The sequence below is a fragment of the Penicillium pulvis genome, assembly GCF_028828015.1.
Source record: "Penicillium pulvis strain IBT 33274 chromosome Unknown contig_7_segment1_segment0, whole genome shotgun sequence".
NCBI lineage: Eukaryota > Fungi > Ascomycota > Eurotiomycetes > Eurotiales > Aspergillaceae > Penicillium > Penicillium pulvis.
In genome coordinates this window covers 3,631,282-3,658,642 of record NW_026643079.1, presented here as the reverse complement: position 1 = coordinate 3,658,642, position 27,361 = coordinate 3,631,282, and the positions used below count along the sequence as shown (strand labels likewise).

At 48.0% G+C, this 27,361-nt stretch overlaps 14 protein-coding genes across 14 annotated transcripts; 6 read left to right on the top strand and 8 right to left on the bottom strand.

Moving 5' to 3' along the window:
• Window positions 1-2,533: 2,533 nt before the first annotated feature.
• On the bottom strand, window positions 2,534-3,857 carry N7503_009364 (uncharacterized protein; the record flags this gene model as incomplete). Its single annotated transcript, XM_057068911.1, has 4 exons — window positions 2,534-3,087; window positions 3,145-3,231; window positions 3,290-3,752; window positions 3,810-3,857. 4 exons carry the CDS (start codon window positions 3,855-3,857, stop codon window positions 2,534-2,536), a joined length of 1,152 nt encoding a protein of 383 aa, XP_056919766.1.
• An 870-nt stretch (window positions 3,858-4,727) lies between these two features.
• N7503_009363 (cytochrome P450) lies at window positions 4,728-6,531 on the top strand (the record flags this gene model as incomplete). The annotated part of the gene is made up of 3 exons (XM_057068910.1): window positions 4,728-4,862; window positions 4,930-5,429; window positions 5,508-6,531. 3 exons carry the CDS (start codon window positions 4,728-4,730, stop codon window positions 6,529-6,531), a joined length of 1,659 nt encoding a protein of 552 aa, XP_056919765.1.
• A 992-nt stretch (window positions 6,532-7,523) lies between these two features.
• On the bottom strand, window positions 7,524-7,856 carry N7503_009362 (uncharacterized protein; the record flags this gene model as incomplete). Its single annotated transcript, XM_057068909.1, is given in 2 exon segments — window positions 7,524-7,685; window positions 7,701-7,856. 2 exon segments carry the CDS (start codon window positions 7,854-7,856, stop codon window positions 7,524-7,526), a joined length of 318 nt encoding a protein of 105 aa, XP_056919764.1.
• Window positions 7,857-7,958: 102 nt separating this feature from the next.
• On the bottom strand, window positions 7,959-8,399 carry N7503_009361 (uncharacterized protein; the record flags this gene model as incomplete). The annotated part of the gene is made up of 1 exon (XM_057068908.1): window positions 7,959-8,399. The coding sequence occupies one exon, from the start codon at window positions 8,397-8,399 to the stop codon at window positions 7,959-7,961; it is 441 nt and encodes a 146-aa protein (XP_056919763.1).
• A 12-nt stretch (window positions 8,400-8,411) lies between these two features.
• On the bottom strand, window positions 8,412-8,809 carry N7503_009360 (uncharacterized protein; the record flags this gene model as incomplete). Its single annotated transcript, XM_057068907.1, has 2 exons — window positions 8,412-8,549; window positions 8,675-8,809. Coding segments are annotated over 2 exons (273 nt in total), but the record flags the coding sequence as incomplete, so codon positions are not given.
• A 206-nt stretch (window positions 8,810-9,015) lies between these two features.
• N7503_009359 (uncharacterized protein) lies at window positions 9,016-10,773 on the top strand (the record flags this gene model as incomplete). Its single annotated transcript, XM_057068906.1, has 1 exon — window positions 9,016-10,773. The coding sequence occupies one exon, from the start codon at window positions 9,016-9,018 to the stop codon at window positions 10,771-10,773; it is 1,758 nt and encodes a 585-aa protein (XP_056919761.1).
• A 674-nt stretch (window positions 10,774-11,447) lies between these two features.
• N7503_009358 (uncharacterized protein) lies at window positions 11,448-12,686 on the top strand (the record flags this gene model as incomplete). Its single annotated transcript, XM_057068905.1, has 5 exons — window positions 11,448-11,553; window positions 11,683-11,694; window positions 11,745-11,881; window positions 11,967-12,595; window positions 12,656-12,686. 5 exons carry the CDS (start codon window positions 11,448-11,450, stop codon window positions 12,684-12,686), a joined length of 915 nt encoding a protein of 304 aa, XP_056919760.1.
• A 265-nt stretch (window positions 12,687-12,951) lies between these two features.
• Window positions 12,952-13,981, bottom strand: N7503_009357 (DUF2011 domain-containing protein; the record flags this gene model as incomplete). The annotated part of the gene is made up of 3 exons (XM_057068904.1): window positions 12,952-13,293; window positions 13,345-13,888; window positions 13,956-13,981. 3 exons carry the CDS (start codon window positions 13,979-13,981, stop codon window positions 12,952-12,954), a joined length of 912 nt encoding a protein of 303 aa, XP_056919759.1.
• Window positions 13,982-14,355: 374 nt separating this feature from the next.
• On the top strand, window positions 14,356-15,021 carry N7503_009356 (LAMTOR1/MEH1 family protein; the record flags this gene model as incomplete). The annotated part of the gene is made up of 3 exons (XM_057068903.1): window positions 14,356-14,406; window positions 14,498-14,649; window positions 14,733-15,021. The coding sequence occupies 3 exons, from the start codon at window positions 14,356-14,358 to the stop codon at window positions 15,019-15,021; spliced, it is 492 nt and encodes a 163-aa protein (XP_056919758.1).
• Window positions 15,022-15,665: 644 nt separating this feature from the next.
• Window positions 15,666-17,230, top strand: N7503_009355 (uncharacterized protein; the record flags this gene model as incomplete). The annotated part of the gene is made up of 2 exons (XM_057068902.1): window positions 15,666-15,806; window positions 15,860-17,230. 2 exons carry the CDS (start codon window positions 15,666-15,668, stop codon window positions 17,228-17,230), a joined length of 1,512 nt encoding a protein of 503 aa, XP_056919757.1.
• Window positions 17,231-18,338: 1,108 nt separating this feature from the next.
• On the bottom strand, window positions 18,339-19,548 carry N7503_009354 (Zn(II)2Cys6 transcription factor domain-containing protein; the record flags this gene model as incomplete). The annotated part of the gene is made up of 2 exons (XM_057068901.1): window positions 18,339-19,433; window positions 19,480-19,548. The coding sequence occupies 2 exons, from the start codon at window positions 19,546-19,548 to the stop codon at window positions 18,339-18,341; spliced, it is 1,164 nt and encodes a 387-aa protein (XP_056919756.1).
• Window positions 19,549-21,270: 1,722 nt separating this feature from the next.
• dmaW (tryptophan dimethylallyltransferase fgaPT2) lies at window positions 21,271-22,689 on the top strand (the record flags this gene model as incomplete). Its single annotated transcript, XM_057068900.1, has 3 exons — window positions 21,271-22,412; window positions 22,478-22,599; window positions 22,661-22,689. 3 exons carry the CDS (start codon window positions 21,271-21,273, stop codon window positions 22,687-22,689), a joined length of 1,293 nt encoding a protein of 430 aa, XP_056919755.1.
• A 506-nt stretch (window positions 22,690-23,195) lies between these two features.
• Window positions 23,196-24,666, bottom strand: N7503_009352 (uncharacterized protein; the record flags this gene model as incomplete). The annotated part of the gene is made up of 2 exons (XM_057068899.1): window positions 24,539-24,666; window positions 23,196-24,484 (listed from the first exon to the last, which is right to left on the bottom strand). The coding sequence occupies exons 1-2, from the start codon at window positions 24,645-24,647 to the stop codon at window positions 23,196-23,198; spliced, it is 1,398 nt and encodes a 465-aa protein (XP_056919754.1). The 5' UTR covers window positions 24,648-24,666.
• Window positions 24,667-25,436: 770 nt separating this feature from the next.
• Window positions 25,437-27,226, bottom strand: N7503_009351 (uncharacterized protein; the record flags this gene model as incomplete). Its single annotated transcript, XM_057068898.1, has 5 exons — window positions 25,437-25,804; window positions 25,864-26,706; window positions 26,760-26,992; window positions 27,040-27,100; window positions 27,157-27,226. The coding sequence occupies 5 exons, from the start codon at window positions 27,224-27,226 to the stop codon at window positions 25,437-25,439; spliced, it is 1,575 nt and encodes a 524-aa protein (XP_056919753.1).
• Window positions 27,227-27,361: the final 135 nt, after the last annotated feature.

Sequence of the window (27,361 nt, the reverse complement as noted above, 5' to 3'; positions counted from 1 at the left end):
CACAATATCCATACATAAAACCATTCCCTTTATATGAGAAACAGGCTCCGGCAAGAGTACAGTAACATGGGGGCTGAATCATTTCATGCCTGCATGAATGGGGCTAAAGTTGCTTGAATAATGGTTTGAACATGCGAGATGGAGAATTAAAATTAGGCAACACAGCTTCAAATGGTCGCATGCAGCTTTGGTAAATTTACGTGGATGAGGAGGGTAGGAGTAGCAGTCGCTATTGGTTAAAACGCCGGTGTTTGCTTTGCGATGCGTTTGGTAGGCTGTTACTAGCGACTGCACAGACCGTGGAGTATTGGGATTCATACAAACGAAACTACTGTGGAGCAGTCTGTATTTGCGGCCAATTTCAGAGAGCGCCCCCAACATTTAAGCAAAGCCCCCAGGGCAAGATCTGAACTTAGCTGACCTTGGCCTTTGCTGGATTTTAGCTTTCTCAAATACATTGCTATATAAATTTCACCATGTTATTGAACCAACTTAACGTCCAAAATCTCTTACCGCACTCCCTGCACATGTGGGGATAATTCATTTAACAGTCAGTGAAGGCTCTAAAGTTGCAAACCTGCCCTTTTGGGGGAGGGGCCAATTTGGGTGACCCACAATCATGATTGCTCTAATTCGCCTCTACTCAAGTGGGGTGCCCACCGCCGATCGCCTTTCACTACGCACTGAAGGTTTGATTCCCTTCTATTTCAATTCGCCTATTGACTTGAGAGGGGTAATTCCGTGTTTCTGCTTTCAGAAAACTTGAGACTTCCCGCATCCGTGCATGCATCTTACGTGGCAGCGTGAGGGGATTTTTGGTGGTTTTGCAATACAACCAGTGCGACTAGTATAGAAAAAATTTCAGCCCCCGATTTCAGACTTTTGGAAACCGAAAGAAGAATAATCGACCTCAAGAGAAAATAATTTTAGACCAAGAGCGACGTGGTCACGGGCTTTAACTATGGCATACTGTATATGTGAATGGTGCCCCTGTGCCAAAGTGATCTCCATTCATACATTCCTCAATACATCCTTTTTACACAATAATATTCGAGCATCTTAACACCAACATTATGTCGAATTCAACTAGCTCGGAGATTGCAGTCTTCTGCTTCCTGCTTATCTTACCCTTTTACATCACTCATTGCATGATTCTGGCTGTGAACTCTCTGCTCGACGAGAGACCGACTAGACCGTCTAGACAATCCCAAGTCTCGAAACACCTAGCGACTATACAATTTCGAGGGTACTCAGTATCATTGGAATGTTTTGAGCCGTTAGTTCTACGTGAATGAAATCCGTTGAATATGTGTGTTTCCTCTACCTAGCATAAAACTATCGAAGAACCTAATTTTTTATGAGATACTCTCTACAATTGAACCTTGAATAATAGGTCTCATCCAGTTGATGCAATCCTGCAATTATTCCTTTACGATATGTGGATAGTAAGACATGAAGGAGAATGGCGTGAAGCGGCTTGGTGTGACTTGATTGGCGATAGCTTCCTCTACTAGCTTGGACTCTAAAAACCCTCCACCAAATCACGCACCCTCTCTTCTTCGACTTTTTTGATGAATGGATATGCCACCAAATTAATTACATCATTTGGGGTCGACTTTCTTTTCTCCTAGGGCAACGCAGTGAGGGTCAGCATCACCAAGTACTTGTTTGTTTGCAAAACACCTATTGTAGGGTCTTCTGTTTCCTGGTTTTGCGCCTGTAAAAGGTACAGAGACTCCGTCTTGGCCCTATTTCCCTCCCCAAGTGACCCCGATTGCCCCCTAGTACGGTAAGCACCAGCGGCCAGTAGCTCGCACGCTGATATAAGCATATTCTTCCTGATCTTCGGGCAGAAAGCTCAAAACTACTTGAATTACCCATACAAACAGAAACATCAGTCAAAACACCAAGTCCAACGCTTAAATAAGCAAGAAACCTCCATTTTGATTGCCATAGTAAAATGCAGCTTATATTGACGGTTTTGAAGCCTCAAATCATGCAATTTGACGTATAATCCTATAATTACTCCCATATAATAACGCAGCACGCACATGTAATTCAAAATATCAAAAGTGAAGCTATTGCTACCCATAAGGTAAAAAAGGCGGTCAAAACCACCCAGAAAGGTGGGGCGGAACCAGTAGATTGAATCAATCATACACATGTGAGCTCCTGGCCGCTATTGCTTGCCGTACCTTTAGGCTCGCTAGCGGGGCTCTCCATCACTATGAATTTTTTCCATTTATTTTATTTTGATTTCTCATTCAAATTTTTTTCCATCGTCTACGGAATAAGATGTCTCATTTCGAGTCTTGCTTGTCAATGCATCAATCTATTCAAATGCCAAGTCTTGCTCATGGAAGATAATGGCCAGGTGCTAACTCCCGCGTCCGATTGATCGCAGTCTATTAATCCTGCGACATTCAGATTGTAAAGGTGTCCATTTGAAAGTTTGGCGAGCCGGCCTTCTGGGTCCTAATACATCATCACAGTTTTCAAGACCATTTGGTGCATCAGAGTCATATAAGGTGTTTCAAACATTCTCATGCAGAGCGGTTCTATCGCGAGATTGTTTCACGATAGCAGGGCTCGGTCGCAAGAGGACTTCAGTAGCCTCTACCATCCAGTTGGACTCCAAGTCCACATTACTTGCACCGACTGTAGTAGGACTGCTCATATAATTCCCATCCCCTATGAAGACGTGTTTTGGCAACGACTTCATCTCGCTCTCTGGTGAGTCCAACCACGAGTCAGAAACAGACATGGTGTTACGTCGCTTTGGCGAGTGAAAAGAGTCTTTGAATAATCTTTTGACCGAGTAGTTTGGGCTGGCATTAGATCTGTTTCGAGACACAAAGAGCGACCGGAATGAGACAGCCGAGGCTAAGAAGACGCCAATTTCGGCACTCAAGAACTGCCAATAAGTCTCCCAAACGGTGTCAACCAAGTCGTGGTATACAAGTCCACATACTCGAATAATTGAAAGTATAATCATTATGACGGTCAAGCATAGAGAAAAGCTCAGGAAGATCTTTTGTCCCCAACGGACTTGGATTTTCCAAATTACATTGATTGGAATGGCCAGAACTTTCATTAGGTCAGCGGGCAAGACCAGAAGACGTGGTAGAAAGGCAGGGAACTTACTTAAAGCGTCACCCACGACATCAAGAACTGCGAGCGAAATTGACTCCTGCACGATCTGATCCTTCTTTTTCCCGACGTTACATGCGTCTTTCATAAGTTCAGTGTAAGGAGCCAAGGAAAGTGCAAGATTGGATGGTTGACTCACTCTCCTTGGGGCTGTTGAAGAAAGGACAGCTAACAAAGAAAACCAAGGCTCCATAGATCAGAACACAAACTGTGTAGGCAAAGACCATCCGCCAGTAAATTTGCCAGACTCGCATCCGATCAATCAGCTTCTTAAAAAAGAAAAGAAAGCTTAGTTTGACGGCGCTGAAAGAACACCACGAGATCAACAGACAGACATCACTATACAAGTGAAATTTGTATCCGACTTCGACGATATCGGTGGGGATAGTGACATTTGTCATGCCTAGTTCAATTGCCCATGTCAAATACATACCATCGATCACCTTCGCATACATTATGATGATACTGGCTAAGAGAAAGCCGAGAGCGACAATCAATAAGTAGTCATCCAAAGATATCCTCTGCTTTTGCACACGAATAATGATGAACAGGCGCAAAAGTACGCCTAGAACTGCCGGAACAAGAAGAACCGAGATCGAGGCCTTTCATCATAGTCAATAAGTTAGTCAATGAGTTTGCTTACTTCTGAAGCAACTTACAAGGAGCCCATCCTTGGGTATCCGTCCTGCGGTGTCTTGAGGTGCCATTATTAAGGTTTAGGGTAGCTAAGAATTGTGAGATGGTAGGCTTTGACTACTGCATAGATCCGTGGAGCATAAAGAGTTTCTGCGCATTTTAAACTTATCCTTCAGGTGTCTCTGAGGTAGCATCCTAACCGGTTTCTTCGCCCCTCTTCGCTATGCATGAGTGCATTAGTGCGTGGCCCCCAAAGTATGGTTCAAATGAGTCTGCACAGAATACTTTCATCAGGCTGAGAGGAGAGGCATGGCATAGAGGGGCCGGAGGTGGAGAATCTGGTGAGCCCGCATGTAGTAGCTGCATTACGCAAATATAGTGCTGAATCATTAAGGAGTATCTTCCGAAGATCTTAACATCAGGTTGTATGGACAACCCTGCATACTCCACTTATTTTCCCTAGACAGAATCATGATTGGACACTTTCCCGGTGGCGTAATGACTAGTAACTAATACAGGTCATACATTCGGTGTAAATATGTACGGTCCATGCACGGGTGATTGCATGTGCGGCTAATGCATTGGTGCCCAGATGTTCTTTCTTGCTCCTCCCGTCTTTATTAGCTAATTTTAGTAACCACGTCTAGTTTTCGACCCCAAGAATAATTGAGAAAGTATGAAACAAATGACTCTAGGTAGCCCTTAGCAGGGATATACGTTATACCGCCCCACTTTAGATTTTCACCCTGGTCCAGGGGCTCGCTACCTATCACTGACTTGTCCGCTGGATTAAGTTGTGTTTGGACCTCATTGCTTCCCCCCTTGTGTTCTTTTATTAAGCCTGACATTTATTTCCTACTGCGCATTCTGTCTATGCATATATCGCTTTCGTGCTCGCTCATATCCCACCAATTACCCCTCAGTCTCCATCCAATTGCATCATGGACAATCTTACCACGCAATGGGGGAAGGTGGGACGCATGGTGGTGACACTTGGCGCCATCGGTCTCATCACCTTCTGCTATAGGCTCATTCAAGCACGACTGGTTTTCTACCGTCTAAGGAAGAAGGGTTTGGTATGTGCCCCAGGGTGCCCTATTTCTGAATCCATGCCCTCTTGATGCATGCTGATAGACATCATAGCCGACTCCTCCTTGGAACCCCGTCTTAGGGAATTTAGCCGCGCTGGCTGCACTGCAGAAGAATGGCCCAAGTGACCTTCGGGAGGCGGATTTGTTTGCTTACTATGCTGCGGAGACGAAAGGTCTGGAAGCCGGCTTCTACGTTGATGTTTGGCCCTTTGCAGCAGAGCCCATGTTATGTGTGACATCGCCCACCATGGCGATTGAAGCTTGCCAGACACATGATTTACCAAAACCAAAGGCCCTCCAGTCATTTATCAATCCAATGGCTGGCGGCTCAGACAACATGTTTGTCACTAATGGTGCCATTTGGAAACACGCTCGAGATCTATTCAGCCATGGATTCAGCATGTCCGCCTCACTAGGTCATATGAAATGTATTCTGGAAGAGGCTAATGTCTATGTCAAAATTCTGAGGAGCCATGCCCAGAAAGGAGATACCTTTTTACTTGATCCACTCACTTGCGCCTATGGTATGGACATTATTGGAAACATAACCTTGTGAGTTACTGCCCTGAACTATCCTTAAGTCTAGAAGATGTTATAGTCCAGCCTTCTCACTGACTCCTGGATTTCTAGAAACACACGCTTCAGATTCCAAGAGGACCAGCGTAACCCAATTGCTGCAGCAATGCGGGATACTATTGAACAACAATTTGGGATCGAGACAGGTGGTTTCTTACAGTGGAGTCCATATCGACTTTACAAACAGTGGCAGAATTCACGTACTATGAACCATCATATTGGAGTTGAGCTAGAAAGGTGTTTCCAAGACTGGAAGCACAGCAATCAATTGAGCCAGTCAAGCTCACGCCCGAGGTCGATTATAGACATCATTCTCGCCGAGTACATGAAAACCCGACCCAATGCACAGAAGCAGACACATCTCGACCCGGAATTCAAAAAATGGGCCACCGTTCAAACCCGTTTATTTTTATTTGTTGGCCATGATTCGGAGGCAGCAACCATTATTTACTCTATTTATCTGCTATCCAAAAACCCCGTTGCACTTGCTAAGGTTCGCATGGAGCATGAGACTGTTTTTGGACCTGGTGTCAGTGCATACGACGTGCTTATGAAACACCCCGAAAACATCAATCAGCTTCCATACACCCATGCGGTTATCAAGGAAACTCTCCGGTTGTATCCACCCGCAAATGGTCTCAGAGGTGGTCAAACCGGTGTTTCTCTCCATGACGAGCATGGGAGATCCTTCCCCACAGAGGGCGTCAACATTTGGATCATTCACACTGCCGTGCAGCGTAATCCAGCTTTCTGGCCTAAACCACACGACTTTATTCCAGAGCGCTGGCTGGTCGAAAAGGACGATCCATTATACCCCCCAGCTGGAGGTTGGCGACCATTTGAGCACGGGGCCCGACAGTGTATTGGTCAGAACATCTCGCTTATGGGTGTCAAAGCTTCGCTTGTCATGGTTTTACGCCAGTTTGATTTTCATGATGCGTATGCTGAGTATGATGCCTTGCATCCTTCAGGAAATGGCTTAAAGACGATGTTCGGTGACCGAGTCTACATGATTCAGAAGGGATCTGGGCATCCAGCTCATGGATTCCCTTGCAAGGTTAGTCTCCGTGATGCATAATCTTTTACTTTGTATAGCATTCCCCTCAAAGCGAGATCTTTGAGTAAAACAACCAACTTTGCCATGGAGGATAATCAAGTACCTATGAAAGAGAATGCTCCATGGCAGCACACTTGGAGATGTGCGGGTCGGTCCAATGGCAAGAAAAATTCCGGATATTTATGCATAAGATCCACTTCTTACGTTTGAAGTTGCTGTTAGAATTTCATATTCCTATTGTGCTGAGAAAAACAAAAACAGAAAAAATATGCATCATCCGTGAATCGAACACGGGCCTCGTCGATGGCAACGACGAATTCTACCACTAGACCAATGATGCTGTGTCACGTGAGATTAAAAGGACAGATGCATAATGAAGCAAAGACCTTCATTCCGCAATTTTCAGTTTTACTTTTCTTCGTGTTGGCATGCATTATGGTTGCTAGCGGAGCCTTTCATGATGAAAGTGGCGTCAAGTCGCCGATGGTATTTAGCTATATGATGATATAGGATCATCGTTGCTAGTACACCCCACTATAGAATCGAGAGAATTCCCTAGCCGAAAGTCACCACACCATATTGGAAAGAGTCATTCATAAAGCATAGTACATATTGGGCTCAGTCTTGTGGCGTTCGAGATATTCCTCCCATCAGAGTTACCCAGATGTACCATGGTGGTCCCTAGGGCAAGAAAATTATATTTCAGGGCGGAACTCTCAATTCTGACCTCCAATGGCGTCCGTTTCCATTCAGGTTCAGGTGCTCAAGGTCCTACATGACTGGCGAAATCCAGTCCCAAAGTCCGACATAATATACATAGCATATATGTTATGATGGATATCTCGTCCAAAATAAGACTGTACAGTACCCATCTTAATGAAAGTCATGATATTCCAGGCTTTCATTGCCTTAATGAAGCAAGATTCCAAGTTTACTTACACTTTCGGTGATTAATTCTTTATCATTGAAGACTGGACATAGCCACGCGCCTGTGAGACCTTGAACGTGCTCCCTTATATTTGTAAAGTCGCCTGTGGTGAGGTCTGTGGCCTGCCTAGAATAACCTGCCACTGCAGAATACCATATTCGTCCTTCCGCATCAGGGCCTCTTTTATCAAAGTCAAAGTAGCACCCAAACCACTCAAATCTGAAGCGCTGGTCGTGCCCTTTCTTTCCTAGAATGCAGATACTCCCGATGCCAACATCACCCGTGATATAGCGTACTGGTGGGTTGCGTAGCCGTTGAAGAAATTCTGCGCAGTGACGCCCTGCTCTCCATGAGAAGTTGGTGTTATATCAGATAAGGATCCATCATCTAAAGCAGAAGAAGGAAGGATCTCGAGCATGATATGGCGGGTATCAAAGACAAAGACAACGCAGCCGCTAAGGAGACTCTACTCCCCCGTCAAATCAGGTTGCTGATTGCCCAGGGCCTGCCTCGGAACTACTCATGATAGATATGATTCTGATATCTTTCCATAAACAGCCTTGATGAAGCCTCGCTTGGGAATCGGCCAGAAGCTCGGAAGTATAAATGGCATTTTTAAGACAGATACGACTTCAATATCTTGCGCGGTCGTAGAGATGTGTTGAACGGCTTGGATAATTTGGCTTCCATCCTCCGTCAGAGCGTTAACATGGTAATCGGCGAGAGCTTTCGAAACCTCGGCAAGCTGCATATAACTACCAGTACTGAGGACGGTAGCTCCAGCATTTTCCGCGATGTCTGTTGTGAGATCGAGAGACCTTAATGTTCCCTCATCAGAAAACAACACCTTTCTCGGTTTCAGGGTTGGGTTCAAGTACCTATGGAACCCTCCTGCCTGATGAGTAGATAGAACCCAATCTCCGAGCTCGACGACTCCAGGGATCATGAGAAATGTCCCCATTTGAGCTCTCTGTCAGCGATGTTCATATGCGTCTACGGCAAACAACACGAAAATTCCCCCAGAGCCACCGCCAGTGATGCTCAAGTAAGAACTATGTCGATACTTATTCCGCAGGCTCACGCATGCGTCAGCCCCGCGATTGTTTTGTACCTAACGTTGGAAATGATTTATTGCACATCCAGGAGAGTAGATCTCAGACTGCCAACAATACCTTACAGTGCTTATTTGTCAATTGATGGCTGATTCTGGAGGTTGGCTTTCATTTTGTGGTCAACGATCAAGTTCCACATTTCTTGAACCACGCCTGAAGTGACGGGGGACAAGGTATCTGGGTTGTAAAAAGGGTGATTCTTAGCAACGACTAGTACTTCTGCCAATGAGCTATTTCTGTGGCCATTTTGGCGAGCACAACTGTGGGGAAAGAGATATTAAAGTATTTAGGTCAACACTGGGACATAGCAAGGGCGAGCGAGCATGAGCTTAATGTGGAGCGCCAAGAAGTTATTTCGATCCGCTGCACGTGATTCGTTTACCGCTTTCGGCCCTAGGCACTTTTAGGGAAAGACTTCAGCAGAAACATGCCTTGGAAAGTGCGCATCCGGGGGTAATTAGAATCATGTTGCCACCAAGAAATTCTATCGGTCGAATAGCGAGCCACGTTCGACTTGTACTTCCACGAACAAGTGGCCCCAATGTTCACCTCCGGCCTTTCACACACCGAACACAACTGCTCTTCTCCCCACCACCGGGCCGGCCTCAACTACCATTCCTATCACCACTAGCGCCATCTCGACCTCTCCCGCCACTATCTATTCACTTGCGCAAACATTTCGGACGACTTATATCCACTGAAAGCCGCGAGGGATACAAGCGTCGCTTTGGCCGCAGCCTAAAAGTCGGCATTTCATTCGGCGCCATCCTGGTCCTCTTCTCCATCATCCAGCTCGGCGTCTACCAAGAAGATATCGAGCACCAATGGCCCACCCCACCGGAATGGTCCTGGAAAAGTCGCTGGTCGCTGCGCTCTGCACAGGCGCTCCAGCATCCTGATTACGTTGGGAAGCTAATGACTAACTGGCCCATGGTCGCCGGGTACATGGCCGAGCTGCTGGAGCGGCTAGAGGATGTTGAAGGTGAAGGTAAGGGGATTGTCGAACAATACGATGGCGGTCTCCTTGTTGAGGGTGTTGGGCGCACGGGTCTTGATATCTCTGCCAAAAGTGAGCCGTGGCGACGGGGTTACTTCCAGGCCCTTATGGGCGCCGCGAAGGCGGCCGAAAACCTGGATGGCTGGGTGACTGATCGCAGACAGAAGATTTCTGCGCCTGCGGAATATGCTGTTGGGCCGTCCAATCCCAGACCCAAGCCCATGCCTGCCGGTCAGAGGAAGGTAATCCATGAGGAGGACTGTGAACGAGCGTCACCACCGCCCGAGACCTTCTACATGAAAGTCCTTACAACGAACGGATTCGACACAAGGCAGAAGCTCGATGCTGCACTTGCGTATGCCGATTGGTTGGACTTTAAGGGTCTGCATGAGACAGCTGGGGATATGTATGTTTGGGCCATGGATATTGCTGCGGGTGGATTTGAAGGCGATGCCAACAAGATCGTGGATCTCAGAACCGGCGTGCTGAGAAATAATGCTACCGATTTGCCATCCGAGAACATTCTTCGTGTATCGACTGCGCTCGCCGTTCATAATGCTCGCCAGCGCAACCTCCCCACCGCGCTCTCTATTTTCACATCCATCCTCAAGGCGCGCCGGAACCTCCCCCTAGCATCTGACTCCTCCCTGCAATTTTCTCTCTCTGCACCGCCCACGAAATTTTCCAACGATCCCTTCTCCGCTCTCTACAAATCCCTCAAAACGGTTCTTATTCCTGTTGAATACCCACCGCCCCTTCCCTCAGGCGATGAGCCGCCTCATCGAACCGCCAGCTCCCCTTGTGACGAAGCAGGCCTGATGACCTACATCGGAGAAATCATTTACGCCTCTTCGTCTCATGACCAAGGCCTCGCTTGGACACGTGATGCAGTCGAAATTGCGGAGTCGACGATGCTGAGTCTTGGCGCGGACGAAAAGACCGCACGCGCACAGTGCGCGCAATGTCTGAAGGTCGGACTTGAGAACTGGAAGACTATGGTCTCTGCACTTGTTGCGCGTGCTCAAAGGGAAGGAGTGGAAAGTGTTGCGCAGGCCAAGAAGGCCTGGTATGGTGGTGAGCGTCATGCTAAGAAAAAGGCCGAGATATCGAGAAGGTGGAAAGCCGAAGAGGCTATTCTTGAGGATCGAATTCGGAACATCTTCCCGCTACTTGTTGGGGAATCCGAGTTGGATTCCTTATCACCAAATAGTTCTCTATTTTTGTAAATGTATAATAGTGCATCGGGTGTTTCCACTGGGGGTTTACGGAGTTGGTGTACCCGTCATTTGAAACTAAGAATGTTAGTATATATAGCCCAAATCTCGGTAGTCTTGAGCACACGAGTACTTAATCTATGTACATTATGTCTAACCTTGGAAGTCCTATGTATGTATAGGTATGTTACAGTACCTAGATAGGACAGCACCCATGAACTGCGTTGAGATGCAGTCCACTGAAACAAATATTTCAACCAAAGTTTGACTTCCAAGCTTGATTGTGGTTGGAATTGCCAATCTTGGAACCCACGGAGGTCTTGGTATTCCGTGGTAAAGTTCCACTCTACGGGAAACGAAAATCTACTACTGTCGAAGGTTGCCGCATAGGTACGGCCAATTCCCTTTTACTCTGTAAAACAAGCATACAAAGGTACCTTACTGCTAAATTCAATTAATGGCTCACTATAAGCTCCAGATCCTAGAACTTCTGGTGGGCGAGATATTCAAGTTAAGCAGCTTTGCGAAGCTAAAGTTATACTCGGTAAGCACAGACACTAGTTTCCCGTCGGCGAAACGACCGAATCAGAGTGCGCATTCCAAGGTTGCGCCATCGCGATAAGGCCCCGGGTTCCTGATACATTTGGAGATCATCTTTCTTTCTTCCCTATCACCAATTGCTCACCATGGAATACGAAGCATTCGAGGACATTGAGAAGGGAGGCGGTGCTCTGCGCACCCTCAAGGATTTGGCCTCTGGCGCCGCGGGTGGCATGGCACAGGTTCTTCTGGGTATGTGAATTTTACTCCCCCGCACGAGGGCTCTGGAGCGACCCCGGAAAACGCATCAAGGAGACTCTCGTCTCCCCTCTTTCACCTTTCATATTATGATGCTTAGTGCTGATGCTAACTTTCTTCTAGGTCAACCGTTTGGTTTGTAAAGGCCACAAACCCCGCATTGAAGTTGGCTAACCCACCTCCAGATATCGTCAAGGTCCGCCTTCAAACCACCACCCAGTACTCGAGTGCGCTGGATTGCGCAACCCAGATCTTCAAGAACGAAGGCCCCGCAGCTTTCTACAAGGGAACCTTGACTCCCTTGATCGGAATTGGTGCCTGTGTAAGCTCATGTTCACCCGCACTCCCCATTATGCCTACGTCACTGCGGCTCCAGTCATCCATCTAACCCGACCTCATTATTACAGGTCAGCGTGCAATTTGGAGCCTTTCACCAAGCTCGCCGGAAGCTTGAAGAGCTGAACCAGAAAAAATATGCCAACGGCGCCTTATCCTACGGACAGTACTACATGGCCGGTTCGTTCGCCGGTGTCACCAACTCCGTTCTCTCGGGTCCCATCGAGCACGTCCGTATCCGTTTGCAGGCACAGCCCCACGGCGCTGGTCGTCTCTACTCGGGCCCCATTGACTGTGTTAAGAAGCTCTCTGCTCACGACGGCGCCATGCGCGGTCTGTTCCGCGGTCAGGCAGTGACTGTTCTACGTGAGGCCCAAGCGTATGGTACTTGGTTCATGGCCTTTGAGTACATGATGAACCAGGATGCGAAGCGCAACAACGTGAAACGCGAGGATATTGGAGCCATGAAGGTCGCCACCTATGGTGGTCTCGCTGGTGAGGCACTGTGGCTGTCTAGTTATCCGTTTGATGTGGTGAAGAGTAAGATGCAGACCGACGGGTTCGGTGCCAACCAGAAGTTTTCCAGTATGCGCGACTGCTTTAAGAAGACCTATGCTATCGAGGGTCTTGGTGGGTTCTGGAAGGGCATCGGTCCTACCCTGCTAAGAGCAATGCCCGTGTCCGCGGGTACTTTTGTTGTGTACGTTACCTCTCTGCAATCTTGCATCAGCCGCTATGATGACTAACTTTTGCTTCCTAGTGTCGAGCTCACCATGAAGGCTCTGGGCTAACTACCCTGAACGCCAAAATTGAAGCGCTCTCTTTATTTCGGACGCAATGATATCCAACGGAAAAAAGTTAAATAGGAACCTAGATATTAGAGATACGGTGGTCTGTATTGTATAATGATTCTGATCCCTATATATTCATACATGGGTCTGATGATAGCCCTTGAGCTAAATCAAAACCTGGACTATTTCGCCGGGTCTTATGTTTATTGCATTCTAGAATATCCACTAGGCCTGCTCTTCGGATGCATAATGGTTAATGCAACATTCAATCGTCTTCTGAAGAAGCTCCGTCGACATCTGCCATTTGGGTGTCACCAGCCGTGCCAGCAGCAGCCTTTTGCTCCCGCGCCTTTTGGCGACGCTTGATCTTGCGCTCGCGATTTTTGCGGGTCCGTTTCTCAGCCTCGTTCTCTTTCGCCACCTGAGCCGCTACAGCGCGCTTTCGAAGCAAAAGACGTCGCTTCTTACCTGGCTTCTTGCGAGTTTTTGGGGACTTTGATGGCGGTTCGCCCTCAACCACGTAGACTGGAACATCTTTGTCTTTTCGAGGTAGTTTTGTTTGGTGACGTTTTAGATGACACACTCTCCAAGGAAGATGACAACCAGGCTGTAATATATCAGTAAAGTTCCAAGAGACTGAGTAGGCGAATTGACTCACCCATGGCTGTGACTTGGCCCGAGTCACTATTTGCTCGCCTGTCACGGCCATATCTTCAAATTGCCCTCGCTTTTCCGACTGAGATGCCTGATCTTCCAGTTCGACACTTGGTCCCCACAGTGAAGGAGTAGAAAAGTAATACTGCCACCCACGGGAGGCCTTCACAAACCGACCTTCAGAGGGGTCGCCTGACCCTGGCGTCGGGGATCGCAATCGAATCCGCAACCTCTGTGTCCCTGTATTAACCTGATTCCCAATTCCTGGAGTGTGCTTTCCATCTTCATGTGTCTTCCCAGCTTCTTCTCCGGCAGTTTTGGGGTTTGCCGGAATGCTGAATAACCGGAATTCGAATTCTTGTTCCTCGTCCTCACCACCCGCTTGTTCCGGAATATCTTCGGCAATCTTAGATATCGCACTGACTTCGAGTAGGCCATCAAGGTTAAGCAGTTTCCCTAGACGGGCATGAGCATCTTGCAGATCGGATTCGTCGACTGGGGACGGTGAGCGAGACGAAGCTGAGGATCGGACCTCATCGCGGCGCACACTGCGAATTATCAGCAAACAGTCAATAGAGGTAGCCAATTGACGTAGCTAAGAGAGAAGCAACATACCGCTTGGCTTCTGGTAGGTCAAACATTCTGTGTGATTGTGAGAAGAACCACAGGTGTGGAGTGGTGCCAAAAGAAAAAGAGGCTATCGCGGATGATTCCACGGATTACGGCCACGGCCTTATCGATGACATCGCACGGACTTTCCAACCTCCAATCTTCGCAACCTTCCGATACTTCGTCTCCTCCCAGCCTTCCTCACACCATCTTTCCTTCTTTTGCTTCGTCTCTACAGATCTCACACTCTTTACTCTACCGAGGCTCCTCGGTTTTATCTTCTTCAAGTCTGAGCGCACCCGGGTCCCACCTTTGTTACGACAACTGAAAGGCGTTTAATGCCTCGTGCCGGTCGCATTGTGCCCCAGTGAATTCCTCCCAGCTCTATTTCATCCTTGACTTATAAATGGGTATCTGTGCCTCGTGCCTGGGCGGTAACCGTCACGAATCCCCCGAGGTGAGTTTTGATGCTGAGCAGGCATGATCAACACCTCCAATGCACATCATTGGAACGTACTCTGAATGTATTCTGATGGGTCTTTCTTTAGCCCGAGTCCTCCCGTCTACTGGATGAGGATCCTTATCAGGCTGGATACGGCTACGGAGCGCTCAACCAAGCTCAACAGGCCAATCAGCCGGATCCGGAGTATGTGAGGCGCGAAAGGGAGGCCCTAGATGCCATTTGCCAACGAACGTCCGAGTGAGTCTGATGCTTGATAACAATGTTCCCAAGTCTGTCACAATTTTGTTTCTGTGACTGATCCTGTGTCTCGTTTTTTTTAGCACCGTCATCGATATTTGGTCCCTCCAACCCCAACCGCATCTCCAACCGCATGCAACCCTCCATGTTCCCCGATCCACGTCAACGTCACCTGCTACAAATGATGGAAGTACACATCTCATTGTCACTTCGGACCAGGCATCGATAACCAGTCGTCCTAACTCTGGAGGCGCCGTGCCCAAGCACTGGGGTGAGGTTGTCGTTAACCCGAATAAGAAGCGCTCTCGCCCCAACATGAAGGCAGAACATGATGCAAGTCGCGACGTTTTTGGAGTCCTCAAGGTGACGTAAGGCTGATGCTGCCGGAAAGTATCATCCTGTAAATGAAAACGATGAATCCTATGAAAAGGGTCTGGGGTAAGGGAATCTGTCTGGAGTCGATGTCTCTGGTATCTCAGGTGTATCCTTGGGCTATTTATTCTTCTGTCTATTGTGTTTTGTGAAAGGCGTCTTTGCCTTCCTTTTGTCTTTTCCTTTTGTTCACTTCTTTGCATGGATCGCGGGTCGACTGTCTCGCACATACATAGCTATCTACATTGTGTCTCTCCTTTTTCATCCTGTCAATACCCACGGCGCGGGCCTCCATCAAATTCTTTCTTTTACTTGATTCGGATCGTATTATCGTTGCCGATGTCTTGAGTTACTGCTCCATTTACAATATGATGTGAAACGAAGATCTATATATAATCAATCACAGTACGCAAAATACCCTTCAAGCATGAAATAGAAATTGGGCAACATGTACTTCTCCTAGGTATACAACAAATGTACGACAACCTTGGAATATCAGTCCCCTCGTAATTATGGTCACAAAGAGATGTTCTGGTATGGAAGGTTTGGCGGTCTGCATTTTTCTGTCGCGTCCCGTCTTCAACTCCGATCTTGGATTTCCCCCGATTTTCAGTGAGCTCCCTGATTCACTAAGCTTCATATCTATGCCAGCAAGGCCCGTCCCCGAGTGGGGATTACGATGCTTGTCGCGTAGCTCCTTCAAGCGAGCTTCATACGCAAGAAAACACACAGAGAGACGATGGAATAGTGCTTATACCTGGCTCACCAGAACACCAGAAGCTATTGTGAGCCATATCAACCTCTGTGATTTTTTTTTTCTACTAATGGAATTGCACAGACCTCGCATGACATCGTCTCGTCTTTGCCTTCAACCTTACAAAGCAATTCGAGCTGTGTCCCCCTCCTACTTGTCACCCCGAATCTTGCACACTTACTCGATCCTACATCACCATTCATTGGCGACTTGATAAGCAAGCTACTTCGAGATACACCCCAAAAACCCGATACCCTTCATGCAATTGCGGCTGTGGTGGACAGGATTCCGAATAGTGCTCCGCAGCGGCCCAAGGCCCTAATAGCCGATGATGCTATTGCCGATCCAGGAGAATATGATGGCGTGTCTATGTTAATTATTGGGGAAGATGATGTGCAATGGAAAGCTACGCCGTCTCGTCGGATCGGAAGCCCAGCTGGCGACGAACCTAGTCTAACGGTCTCTGTTCGGGACAAAATGTCCGTTTACGCGGTTGGCCTACGCCTTACCAACACTGTTTTTCTCAATGGAAGCGAACGAACTTTTATGGGCATGCGCTGGGTTGCCCGGAAAGATGGATATGTCTTGGACAAGTCTAGAGACCTTGCGAGCTGCGTTGTTACATCCAAACAAGACAGCATTCGCCCCAGACTGATGCTTCCACTAGAGCCAGTCACCCAACGACGAAGGGTGGTAACAGGAATGGGAAACATTCTGCGACAACTGGCTAAATCAACGGACGGATGTTCGGATGAGACAATGCCTGCATCCACCGAGCTGGAAAAGGAACTTCCACGGTATATTGAAGAACATAACATCGCCGACCGAAGAGTCTCTGTCTGGGCTTTGGTTGAGACACCTGACGTGGAAATTGCAGATTCCACTTTATCAATACAAGATCAACTAACCCGGTCACTGCGTCATGGAGGTAAACTACATCGCGTTATGAGTGGCGGAGGCGGCTGGGGAAAGAAGCAGGGTCTTCTTTCCCTAGATCCAGAGGTTGCTTTCCCAACTATCAGTCTCCGTGATAAGTCTACCAACCTGGATCAAGTATTTGAACCGCATTCTAGTGCAACTGAACCCTTGGAGATGCCACCGTTCTTCGGAAATTGTTTGATAGGCGAAGATCTCTCCCATCTCTCCCAAGTTGCCAATGCAGGAGATTTCATTCAATTCTTTGTGGCGGTAGAACCCACACCCTCCCCCAGGGCTGAGGATCAGACAAGGTTGGCATACTGCTTTGGCGTGGTCGCCGATGCTGAAGAACCACAGGCTCGAGGAGCCCATGGCGAAGAAAAGCATCTTGAAATGGTAGTCGATACATTTGGTGCCATGTCTGAAAAGGCGATCACCTTTTCTCAGCCAGCGCCCCGGGGTGGCAAGGCGGGTGAATCCAGCACAAAGTTGGACATTCCGGGGTGTCAAGTAATTTTAGAGTTTGAGCAATTATGAAACACTGAGTTGATTGATATAATGCCAAGAGGCTTTTCGAATATATCGATCCATTCAATCAGTCCAGGCACACAGTAGATCATTGATTGGTTCTCGGATTCTATCCCAACAGCGGTTCATCATCATCTCTTCGGTCCTGCTTTCAACTTGTGCATCAATGCCCCCGTTTACTTGGTTCCCTGAATGGAGTCAAATAGTGCTGTCAGACTGATCTAACGACCAATCAAGGGTGGAATTTTTTGCTAGACTGCGTCTTTTTTGCGATATCCAATGAGTCAGTGCATCTTTATAAAAGAGCTTTCCTTTGCCTCTTCTTTCCTTCCATCACCCACAAACATATCGTCCAGTCGGTACGGCAGCAGTTGTGAGCAAGAAAACACCTTAAGAACATACCAGAGGGATCACCACCAGGAGTCTGGAAATCACCACCAGAAGTCTGGAAACATAATCGATCGCATGCTGCAGGCATCGTTGTTTGCAATTGGCTTTGATGGTTATCCTTCAAGATTGGTAGCATATGACATGGAGAAGCGATCGATCTTCTTTGCACAAGACCTGTCTCCTGCCGGTCTTTGGTCTATTCAATTCCATTGGGTTTCAATTTCAGGAAATTAAAGATGACCAGCACGCGGCGTATTGTTTAACGTTGCTGAAGGATCAAAGAAAATAGTATCAAGTTGCCAGCACTACGAAAACTGGTCATGCTTGTTGTTGACCGGAAAAGTAAGACTCGTGGTAGCGGGAAAAAAGTCTTGGAACCAACTACCGCGGTAGCGGTGAAGAGAGGCTGGTACTCTGCTACCCAAGCAAAAGCGCCGATTTTGGCCTCATGTGCATCATAACAATCGTTAAGATTTTAAACTTTGTCGTCTTCACCCGTGTGGTTCGCAGGTGTCAGTTGTGGTGACTCTGCCCTGTCGCTTGCCGGCAAGATGAATCTCAACTATCCTGGCTAGGTGACGAGAAAGGCTAGCTGGAGTTTCACTAGGCAGGCTTACAGCTGATAATTCCAATCGACCTTGTTGAAGCCACGAATCTTTTCAAGGTGTGCCAAACTCGGAGAACACCGAACCGAATTCAGAAAAGTTCCAATACTAGTTCACCAGCATTAAAGACCTATCTTCCGCCGAGGCCAGGCCAATGAATCTGCCCAGCGAGAATTTCCCGGTTGTAGGATCAGCAAAAGCTCTGAAACAAGCGCCCGGCCAGAGTTGCGGGCCCACCACCACTGGCCATCCAGCTCCCACAGCAGCACGCCCCAATGCATGAGAATCAGAAGAGCCAACGGCTGGCGACGCCGCACGTTGTCCACGAATCCTTTGTCGACGGCAGCTAGCCAGGCGAGAGCATTTGCTGGCCCTCCATCATTGCTGTACATTGTAAAACAGTGGTGCAGATGAGCTATGACATCTTTATTGATCCGGTACTGGTCTGTATCGATACTGGAAAGAGTCTCATCGTTCAGCAAGGCCAGTCGATCCAGAGCAGTTTCGGTCACACTGTCTAGTGTTGGGCCGCCACTCTTGAATCCCTTCTGGTGCGGATATAAATTGAGTTTAATCCAAGGCTGGCCGATGGTGATGATGTTTTTAACGCCCTGGAGAAGCTCGAACAGAACGATGATATTTTCCGTCATATTTGAGCTCTCCCCACGAGCAGCCGTAACCCGCGGCAAGGCAATGCCCAAAACTGTAGTGATGATAGACTGTGCTAGCACCGCTTCACAGTTTTGTTCGGTCAGGTGGTCAATGGAGGCACGAAATGGAGCAAAGGTGAGATTATGATAGTGCAGAGCCGTGTCCATGTATACGAAAGATGCTGGTGGTTCCAAGGTGGAAGCGATGTGCAATGCCGCTAGCGCCAATATGCCGTTCATGAGGAATTCAAACTGCAAAGCCAAGCGCGGGACATGAATCTGCCACACCTGCATCTCTGACTCGCTGGTGCTGATGCTTCGGTATGTATCCGTGGCAAAACGATGCATTAACTCCAGCTCCCGCACGCCGGACACGGCGGAGGGAGTGGAGGCTGGACTGCCCGGAGCTAGAGACCGTGGGGTGACGGGGCCTTTCTCTCTAACCGGCGCCGGCAAAGCCGTAGCCTGTCGACCCAGACTGGGCGCATCCTTCGGTGAAGCTTTCACGTAGGTGCAGCCGAGTTCACGGGAGATACAATTTGTGCAAGGGGGGCCCGTTTCGTCACACTGCGCCCGTTAGGAATTGATATTTCCCGAAAAAAAATCCACTGACCTTAACACGCCGTCTTTTACATTGATCACACCCACTGCGGCTTTTTGTATGGGCCCGACGAGGAGGCATGGCGTCGCTGGTTGGAACATGATCAAATCCTTGAATATCTCGCGACACTCAAGCGCGGATGAAGTTGGTCACGTGGCTTGATGAGAGGCAAGAGATAAAGCCGAAGTCTTGAGCAATATTCTTCATGCTGAAAGTCTTTTTGGATGGAAAAATGATCTCCTATACCTATGAGCTTCCAAACCCTAGGGGCTTTCACATGGATGCATAGCTAATTTACTGCTCCCCGCGTACGGATCCATATATTCATGGGGATATATATATAATCTAATCTTGAGACTAATTAATGTTTTAAACTTGCTCTTGGCCTCTATACTGCAAGGCTTTTCCCTTTTCCAACATGTCTGTCATGCTCCACCTGTAATACATCAAGGTGATGTATTCTTCCTTACTTGCAGATCCCGAGATCCCGATTGTGCAGAATATACGTGGCCGAGTGAAAGCTAGCGAGGGGAACACCGTGATCTACAGATCATCACGCACTATTGAATTGCGCATAAAGACCTTGAAAGTTGCTTCCACCTTTGACAAAATTTCCTATGTACACTCTACTGTAGTAGATAATTTCAGTATCTCGATATCATTGATCTTCAAGTCGGGAGCACATCCGGCTGATCAATCATTCTAAATGACGCCTCTACTCCGCATGCAAGGCCTCATTTTTCCAACTTGAATCATGCTGGTAACTCGACTCAGCTGATCATCAAACTTTCTATTTGATTATCCTAATTGCTTATAGTCGATATTAAGTGGTCTAATCCAAGGCGCCACCTGGATCAGAGATTATGCACAACTATGTATTGTTGACAGACTAAGACTACAGTAGGTTGCAAGAATACTACCCCACCTGGTGTACAATGCTCTTTAATCTGTATAGCGTCTTACAGATTCTCATGTGGACCAAGCCACATGCTTATTGGACTCGGGATTGACGTCCATGAAATAGTCAAAATTCATCTCTTGAAAGAGGTGGACCCATTTCCTTTCCTCGGGCAGAATAGATGTGACTGATCATGGGAAATCATAGTTCATTGGGTCCCACATGAACGTATGAGACTATGCGACTGACAACCTTCATTGAGTTAACTCCATACGTGGGTTTATATGGCCTTGGAATGATACTAAGACATAATTCTTGCTAGTGCAGATTGAGACTCTGCTTTGATCTTTAGAAATAGGCATAGCGGATTATCGTTGTTTCACCGCCAAAGGCACAAACATACGTTGTCTCACGGGTTCCACAAAGGTTACATGAGCTGCTCCATCTCGGTCATTATCAGGATTAGTCTAACCCGGTTTGACCAGTTTTCCAACGTATTGAGCATTGGCATCAACAAATCTGAGTTCTGGCCTTTCTCTCAAACCATAATATCTCATTTGGTGAGTTGCATTGAACTATTTGCTCAAATGATGAAGATCGTGGAGACAGCTCCCGGCCCATTCCAAATATGGACCTTCGATATAGAGAAAAAGTAAATCGAGGATTGGTCTTAGATTTCATTGGACCACGATTATTAATCGGCAGCGATGTGATAAAAGGCCCCGACTAGTCTCATTCACTCTGCATCGCTCTGCATCGCTCTGCATCACCCCGCTTCCTCTCTCCTACCTTCATATTGTAATGTGACACGTCCAAGTTGACTCTCCAACTTAGGCATATTACCACACCGACTCTCTTCTCACTCAAGAGCTATCTCCTCCTTTGAATTACCCACTGCCAAAGAAATGACGAACGCATCCTACACCGAGGCATACCAAAGCCTGAGTGCTTTGTGGGACTTCTCCGATGAAAACCAAAAGCTATGGTGGCATAGCACAGCTCCTATGTTTGCCCATATGCTACAGTCCGCAAACTACAACCAGCGGAGCCAGAGCCACCACCTCGAGATCTACAAGAAAGCGATCATCCCTATGCTAGGGGCCTACCCTGTGAATGACCGTCCCCGTTGGATGAGTATTCTCACTCGATATGGCACCCCGTTTGAGCTGAGCCTCAATTGCTCGAATAATGTTGTCAGCTACACCTATGAGCCCATCTCTTGGACAACGGGGACCTCACAGGACCCATTCAATACTATTGCCATTTGGGAGGCTTTGCAGCACCTCATGGCTTCTCAAAAGGGCATTGATCTTGAATGGTTCACTCATTTCAAAAAAGCTCTTACCCTGGACTCGGACGAATCTGCTTTTCTTCTAGCGAGCGATATGGTCGGGGATCAGATCAAGACCCAGAACAAACTTTCCCTGGAGCTCGGTGAAGATCAATTCATTCTTAAGGCCTATATGTATCCCGCTTTGAAATCACTCGTGGCGAAAAAGTCGATCCACGACCTGATCTTTGAGGCAGCCCACGACTTGGCCCAAACCTATCCCAGAATATCAACTCCTTTGAAAGTTCTTGAGGAGTACTTGAAGTCTCGAGCTCCCAATAGCACTGTTAAGCCCCGGCTTTTATCTTGTGATTTGGCGGAACCCTCGAAGTCGCGCATCAAGATCTATCTTCTAGAAGACATGGTCACGCTCACGAATTTGGAAGATTTGTGGACGCTAGGAGGCCGAAGGAATGATCAATCCACGGTGGAGGGGCTCTCGGTATTGCATGAGCTCTGGAACCTTATCAATCTGACCGCACAGTTCTGCTCTTATCCAGTGGGTTATTTGTCTCTCAATGATCCTGTCAACGAGCAGCTCCCCCTTATGGCCGACTTTACTCTTCACGCAGACGATCCTATTCCCGAGCCGCAGATCTACTTTCAGACGTTCGGAAGTCGGGACAAAAAGTTGACAAAGGGATTGACGACTTTTTTCCAGAAGCAAGGCTGGAATAAGATTGCCCAATCCTATGAGACTGATTTACGTTCTTGGTAGTAAGTGTCTCTCTGGCATCACTCTGCAACTACTATTCGAGTTGATGAGTGCTAACTGTGAGAAGTCCAATGGCAAATCTGAAGCGTCTGAATAAAATCCATACATTGGTGTCCTTTTCCTACCGCAATAACAGCCCTTCTGTGAGCGTTTATCTCCAGTCGTTCGAGACTGGTGAATGGGAGATGTGTAAGACCTCATACTATATTTACTTACACCATGTGAGAGGCTGGACTGACAACATTGACAGCCAAGTTTTCAAGCACCCCTAACCTCTAGCCCATGACTTTGAGAATCATTGAGTATGCATCAGTCTTTCGCAACCGCTCTGCCCTTTCCCTTTCCCTTTCCTGTAAGAATTGAATAGAGAGTTGACTAGGCCCCGAGAGCTGAATTTAAGATATCATTGCGATAGTTCTCTCGTATCTAAACGACTGGCGTTCAATGAGCACCGAGTAGCTAGCCAACAACATCGATGAGTACTTCGCCTAAACATCCAACTCGTACATGCTTCCATGGCACTTGAGCCTTTCCAAGAGTCTCTCCTATCACAGTGGTGGCCCACACTCTATATCTACCTGAGCTGTGCTACACTCAGTGCAAAGGGTTTTCTTTCCGAGATCATTGGGTCATAACTAAGTTATACAGACAAAATTTCGTGACTGACAGGTTCGTATCCGCTAATTAGCTCAATATCCAATATTCAATGGGCCAACCCTCGCCTTTTGGGGTTTGGCATTGATCCTTTTACACCTCTTCTATCTCTTCATGCGGTTGCGACAGGTCTACTTTTGGCGACCGCTCACAAGCACGAACATGTCCATCGGCTTGATACTGAAAGCACCGTTCGCATGGAGCTTGTAGTCTGGATCCTCCAGTTCAAACGCAACGTCCTTGATAATATTGGCTAGAGTGAAGAAAGACCACTGCCAGGCCCACAGTTTGCCAATACACTCGCGTTTGCCGTTACCGAAGCCCTTCTTAGCGGCGGCAGGCAGTTTGTCCCACTTGTCCCCAATTACTTGCTCGGGCTTGAATGCCAACGGGTCTTCGAACACAGCAGGGTCACGGTTAACAGCATTTAAGATGGCAATCATGGGCTGGTTGTTGGGGATCTGATATTCGCCACCTCCAAGGAGCACAGGGGTCTTGTCCTTCTTGTCCTTAGGCGGAATAGGCTCAATGTTGAAGCCGGGTGCGGTGGCAGACAGACGAATAGTCTCACGGAGAATGGCTTCGACGTAGTTCAACTGCTTCAAATGGGAAAGGTCAATGGGACCATCTCCCACGACGGAGTCGATCTCATCTTGGCCCTTCTTCAGGGCCTCGGGGTTGTTGCTAAGGTAATATACCGCATAAGTGAGCAGGTTGGCGGCCGTAGCAGCACCAATAAAGATCGTGACGATCTCGTCCAGCACCTGAGAATCTTTGAGCTTCAGGCCACTCTCGGGATCGACACCATTCAAGAGAGCATCCAACATATCCTTGCGAGCCAGCTCAGGGCTATCCTTTCGGCGCTTCACAATGTCGGTAGCGTAGTTGCGCATGGTTTTGGTCAAGCTAGAGAATCGGCCCTGGTATAGCCAGTTCATGACCTTCGGGCGAGTGGGCCGCTTCATTGCTTCCATGGTGGCACCCTCCCATCCCTGGACCATATCCCAAGCCTTTTTCTGAACCTCATCCTTCTCACCTAGCACGTGCACCCGCTCGTTAAAGAAACACTTCATACACGAAGCCAACAGAATCAAATCGAGGTCGTCACTGGCCTTCACACGTTGCTTGGTGCCTGCGCTCCACTTTTTGGTCAGGTCCGGGACGACCTCCATCATATCCTTATACACGCTATCGGTCGCTTCCTGGGTAAGGTGTGGCATCATAATCCGGTGGGCGATTCCCCAACTCTTCTCGTCGTCATACGCGGTGAACAGACTGTCGTGAACTGAATACCGAATCTCAACGACGGGGCCGGTCACACACTTGCGAAATCGGGTTTGATCGCAAATCTCCTCGAGCAGAGCCACGCTGCAGATAAAGACGATTTGGTGACCCAACACGTTGATCTTGAAAATGGGACCTAGTCGAAGGATTAGTATTCAATCTCATCGCCCGAGGACTGTCCCAAGCATACCATATTTGCTGGCCAGGCTATTGAGAGAGTTCCAAGTTTCATTTGGGTTGACATCGAAGATGTTGCCCAGAACGGGCACGCCGGGTGGGCCAGGAATTTCGGTAGGCATGGCTGGAGGAGATACGATGTTATTGAACAAAGCACAGGAAAGCCCACAAGATGAAGCTTCAAAGCTGGGACCGTGGACAAGGGTGTGGAGGAGAAAAAGAGGTAAAAAGCTATCCCGCAGCTGGGAGTGGGGAGAGCAAAGACCTCATTAAAACCTTCAGCTTCCACCAAATCCACCAATCTTCAGCTGGTGTGGGTGCCACGATCAACAGATCGTATTTGGTCCAATCATCGGAGGGGGAGAGGGGGGTTGGGTCAAGCAAGTCCCCATCGTTCACCATAGGTTCGGTCGAGTTGGTGGGGATCGGCACGATCGAGATGTAATAGTGCAGATTGGCGGACGCCGATCCCACCTGGATTGGCAGTCAAAGGGACAATCCTGGATCCTCAGCTGCAGCTATCTGGGTCACGGGCTGTAGTGCGACCGCGAAAGGGGCAATGGGCTTCGTCAGAATGGTCAGCGTTGCACCACTCGCAGGGCTTTTACCTCCACCCTTGACCGCTCCTGGCTTTGGTGATTGAAGTTGGTATTATTTTATCTTCGTTTATTTCCTGATTAATATGTACATGAGTATGTTTACATGTCATACTCTGTCGAACCCTGGAACCGTGGAATGGACGAGAATCATCATCATCGTGAGTGGCTGTCATCGCGGGGCATAAGTGGGTCTTGGTTGCTAGGGAACTTGACATCATTCCTTGAAAAAGGTTTGAAGTGGGTCTCATGTAAAGCAGGAGTCAACGTAGTACAATATTCAATTATGCGATATTCTATACAGGTTCTCCATATTTATTTACTTGGCTTGGTGTCTATCACATCGGCAGACCCTGCAGCAGTATCTCCCTCCTGAGGAACCAGATCCATAACGTCGGATGGCCCAGAAAAGTGTTTGGTCGCAGTGGTGAACCAGGTCACGAAACTGAGCAGCGTCACAAGCCCAATGGCCGCACTGGTATAGTTCATGGAACTCGAAGTGACTGGAGCCTCCGAGGGGAAATTGAAGGTGATGGAGCCAAACAGCAGAAAAATGAGTCCAATCGCATTAAAGGCGATAGATACGGATGATGGAAGCGAGTATGGTCCAGTGAAGGTGGATGTATGATGGCCAAACATGTAGCCAAGGAGTCGTGCCAATAGTACAAGACCATAGGAGACGTCTAGTAAGGATTCCTGCATTAGCATGTTTGACTCCTGTTACGAAAGAGGTGTGACGTACAGAAACCCGTGGTAGCAATGGAAATCACCGTTTCAAATCCCGTCACCGTACCAAAGTAGATTGCGTTAAGAGCCAGCTGGACGACCAAGGTAAGGAAAATGGCGTATACGGGAATTTTCTGCTTCGGCTCGACTTTAGACCACACCCTGGAGCATGGCAATCCCTGATCCCGTGCAAAGGCGTACACGGATCGCGATCCTTCTGCCACAAGACTCACAGATGCCACGACAATAATGACAGTCATCATGCTTGCTAGGATACAGGTTCCTGCTTTGCTTTGGGTTGAATCATAGAAGATCTGGATGACCGGGACGCCAGTGGTGGAGTTTGCTGTGCTGTCAATATCACCCATACAGAAGCAAAGTGTGAGAATAAAGAAGAAGCCGGTCACAGCGCCCATAAGGACAGCCAGTATAATGGCCTTGGGAGCATCGCGGCTCGCATGAGTCATTTCTTCCGTCATATGGCTGGGGGCATCGTAGCAGCACATGCCGAAAAAGCTCTGTAGAATCCCCACGATCGTGGCCATCGCCGCACCCAAGCCAGTCGTGTTGCGAAATTCCCCAAAGACAAAGTCTGCACTTTGCTTATGATCATTGGTCGCGAGGAGCGTGATAATGATGATAATGAACGACGCAATATTCCATACCAAAATCATGCGTGACAGGCGATGGAGCGCATGAGGCGCAAAAAGATTGATACCTAAAGCAAAGAGTGCCACAGCCCATGCAACTAGAACCGTATGCCATCTCTCGATAGTATAGTCAGGGAAAACCAGGTTGGCCATGCCCAAAATGAAGTTGGATGCCACGGAATTATTCACCGCACCCATCGCCAATATACCTGAACGAATTGAATTAGCTCCTGCGAGCCGACCAAGGGTCAGAAAAACGAACCAACCAGCATGAACCATCCCGTGATGTAAGACAATTGTCGGGATACCTTGGGCGGTGCCAGCATGGCCACCCACGAGTACTGGCCTCCACTGACTGGCCATCTTGCACACATCTCCGCCATGGCTAGCGCAATAAACAGTGTGACCACGCAAACCCCTATCCAACCAAAAATCATCACCGGCGGTCCGCCTGCCTCGACGCCAATGATGAATACTCCACTCAAGGCTGTCCAGCTAAGCGAGTATTAGCTCAGTTGTGAAGGGCAACCAAGACTTCTTACCAAGTTACAATGCTGAAACTAAAGCCCACCATATCAAATAAGCCAAAAGAGCGCTTGAACTCTAACATTCGCAGTTTAGTGCCAGAACTTGCAGTGATTAAGTTTGGTCTGTCCTACCTTGTTGGTACCCAAGATGTTCGAGAGCGACATCTTCGTCGATTGAGGTATTGAACACCTCTTTCACCATTGTAGCGTTTTGTTGTCAATCATGGAGGTCCGCGGGTGCGGGGAATATAATATTTGAATCTATGTACTCAGTATCATGAACCCTTATCATGACAAGGGTGGGGTCTAGATAAGAGCAAATGATCGAATCAGACTG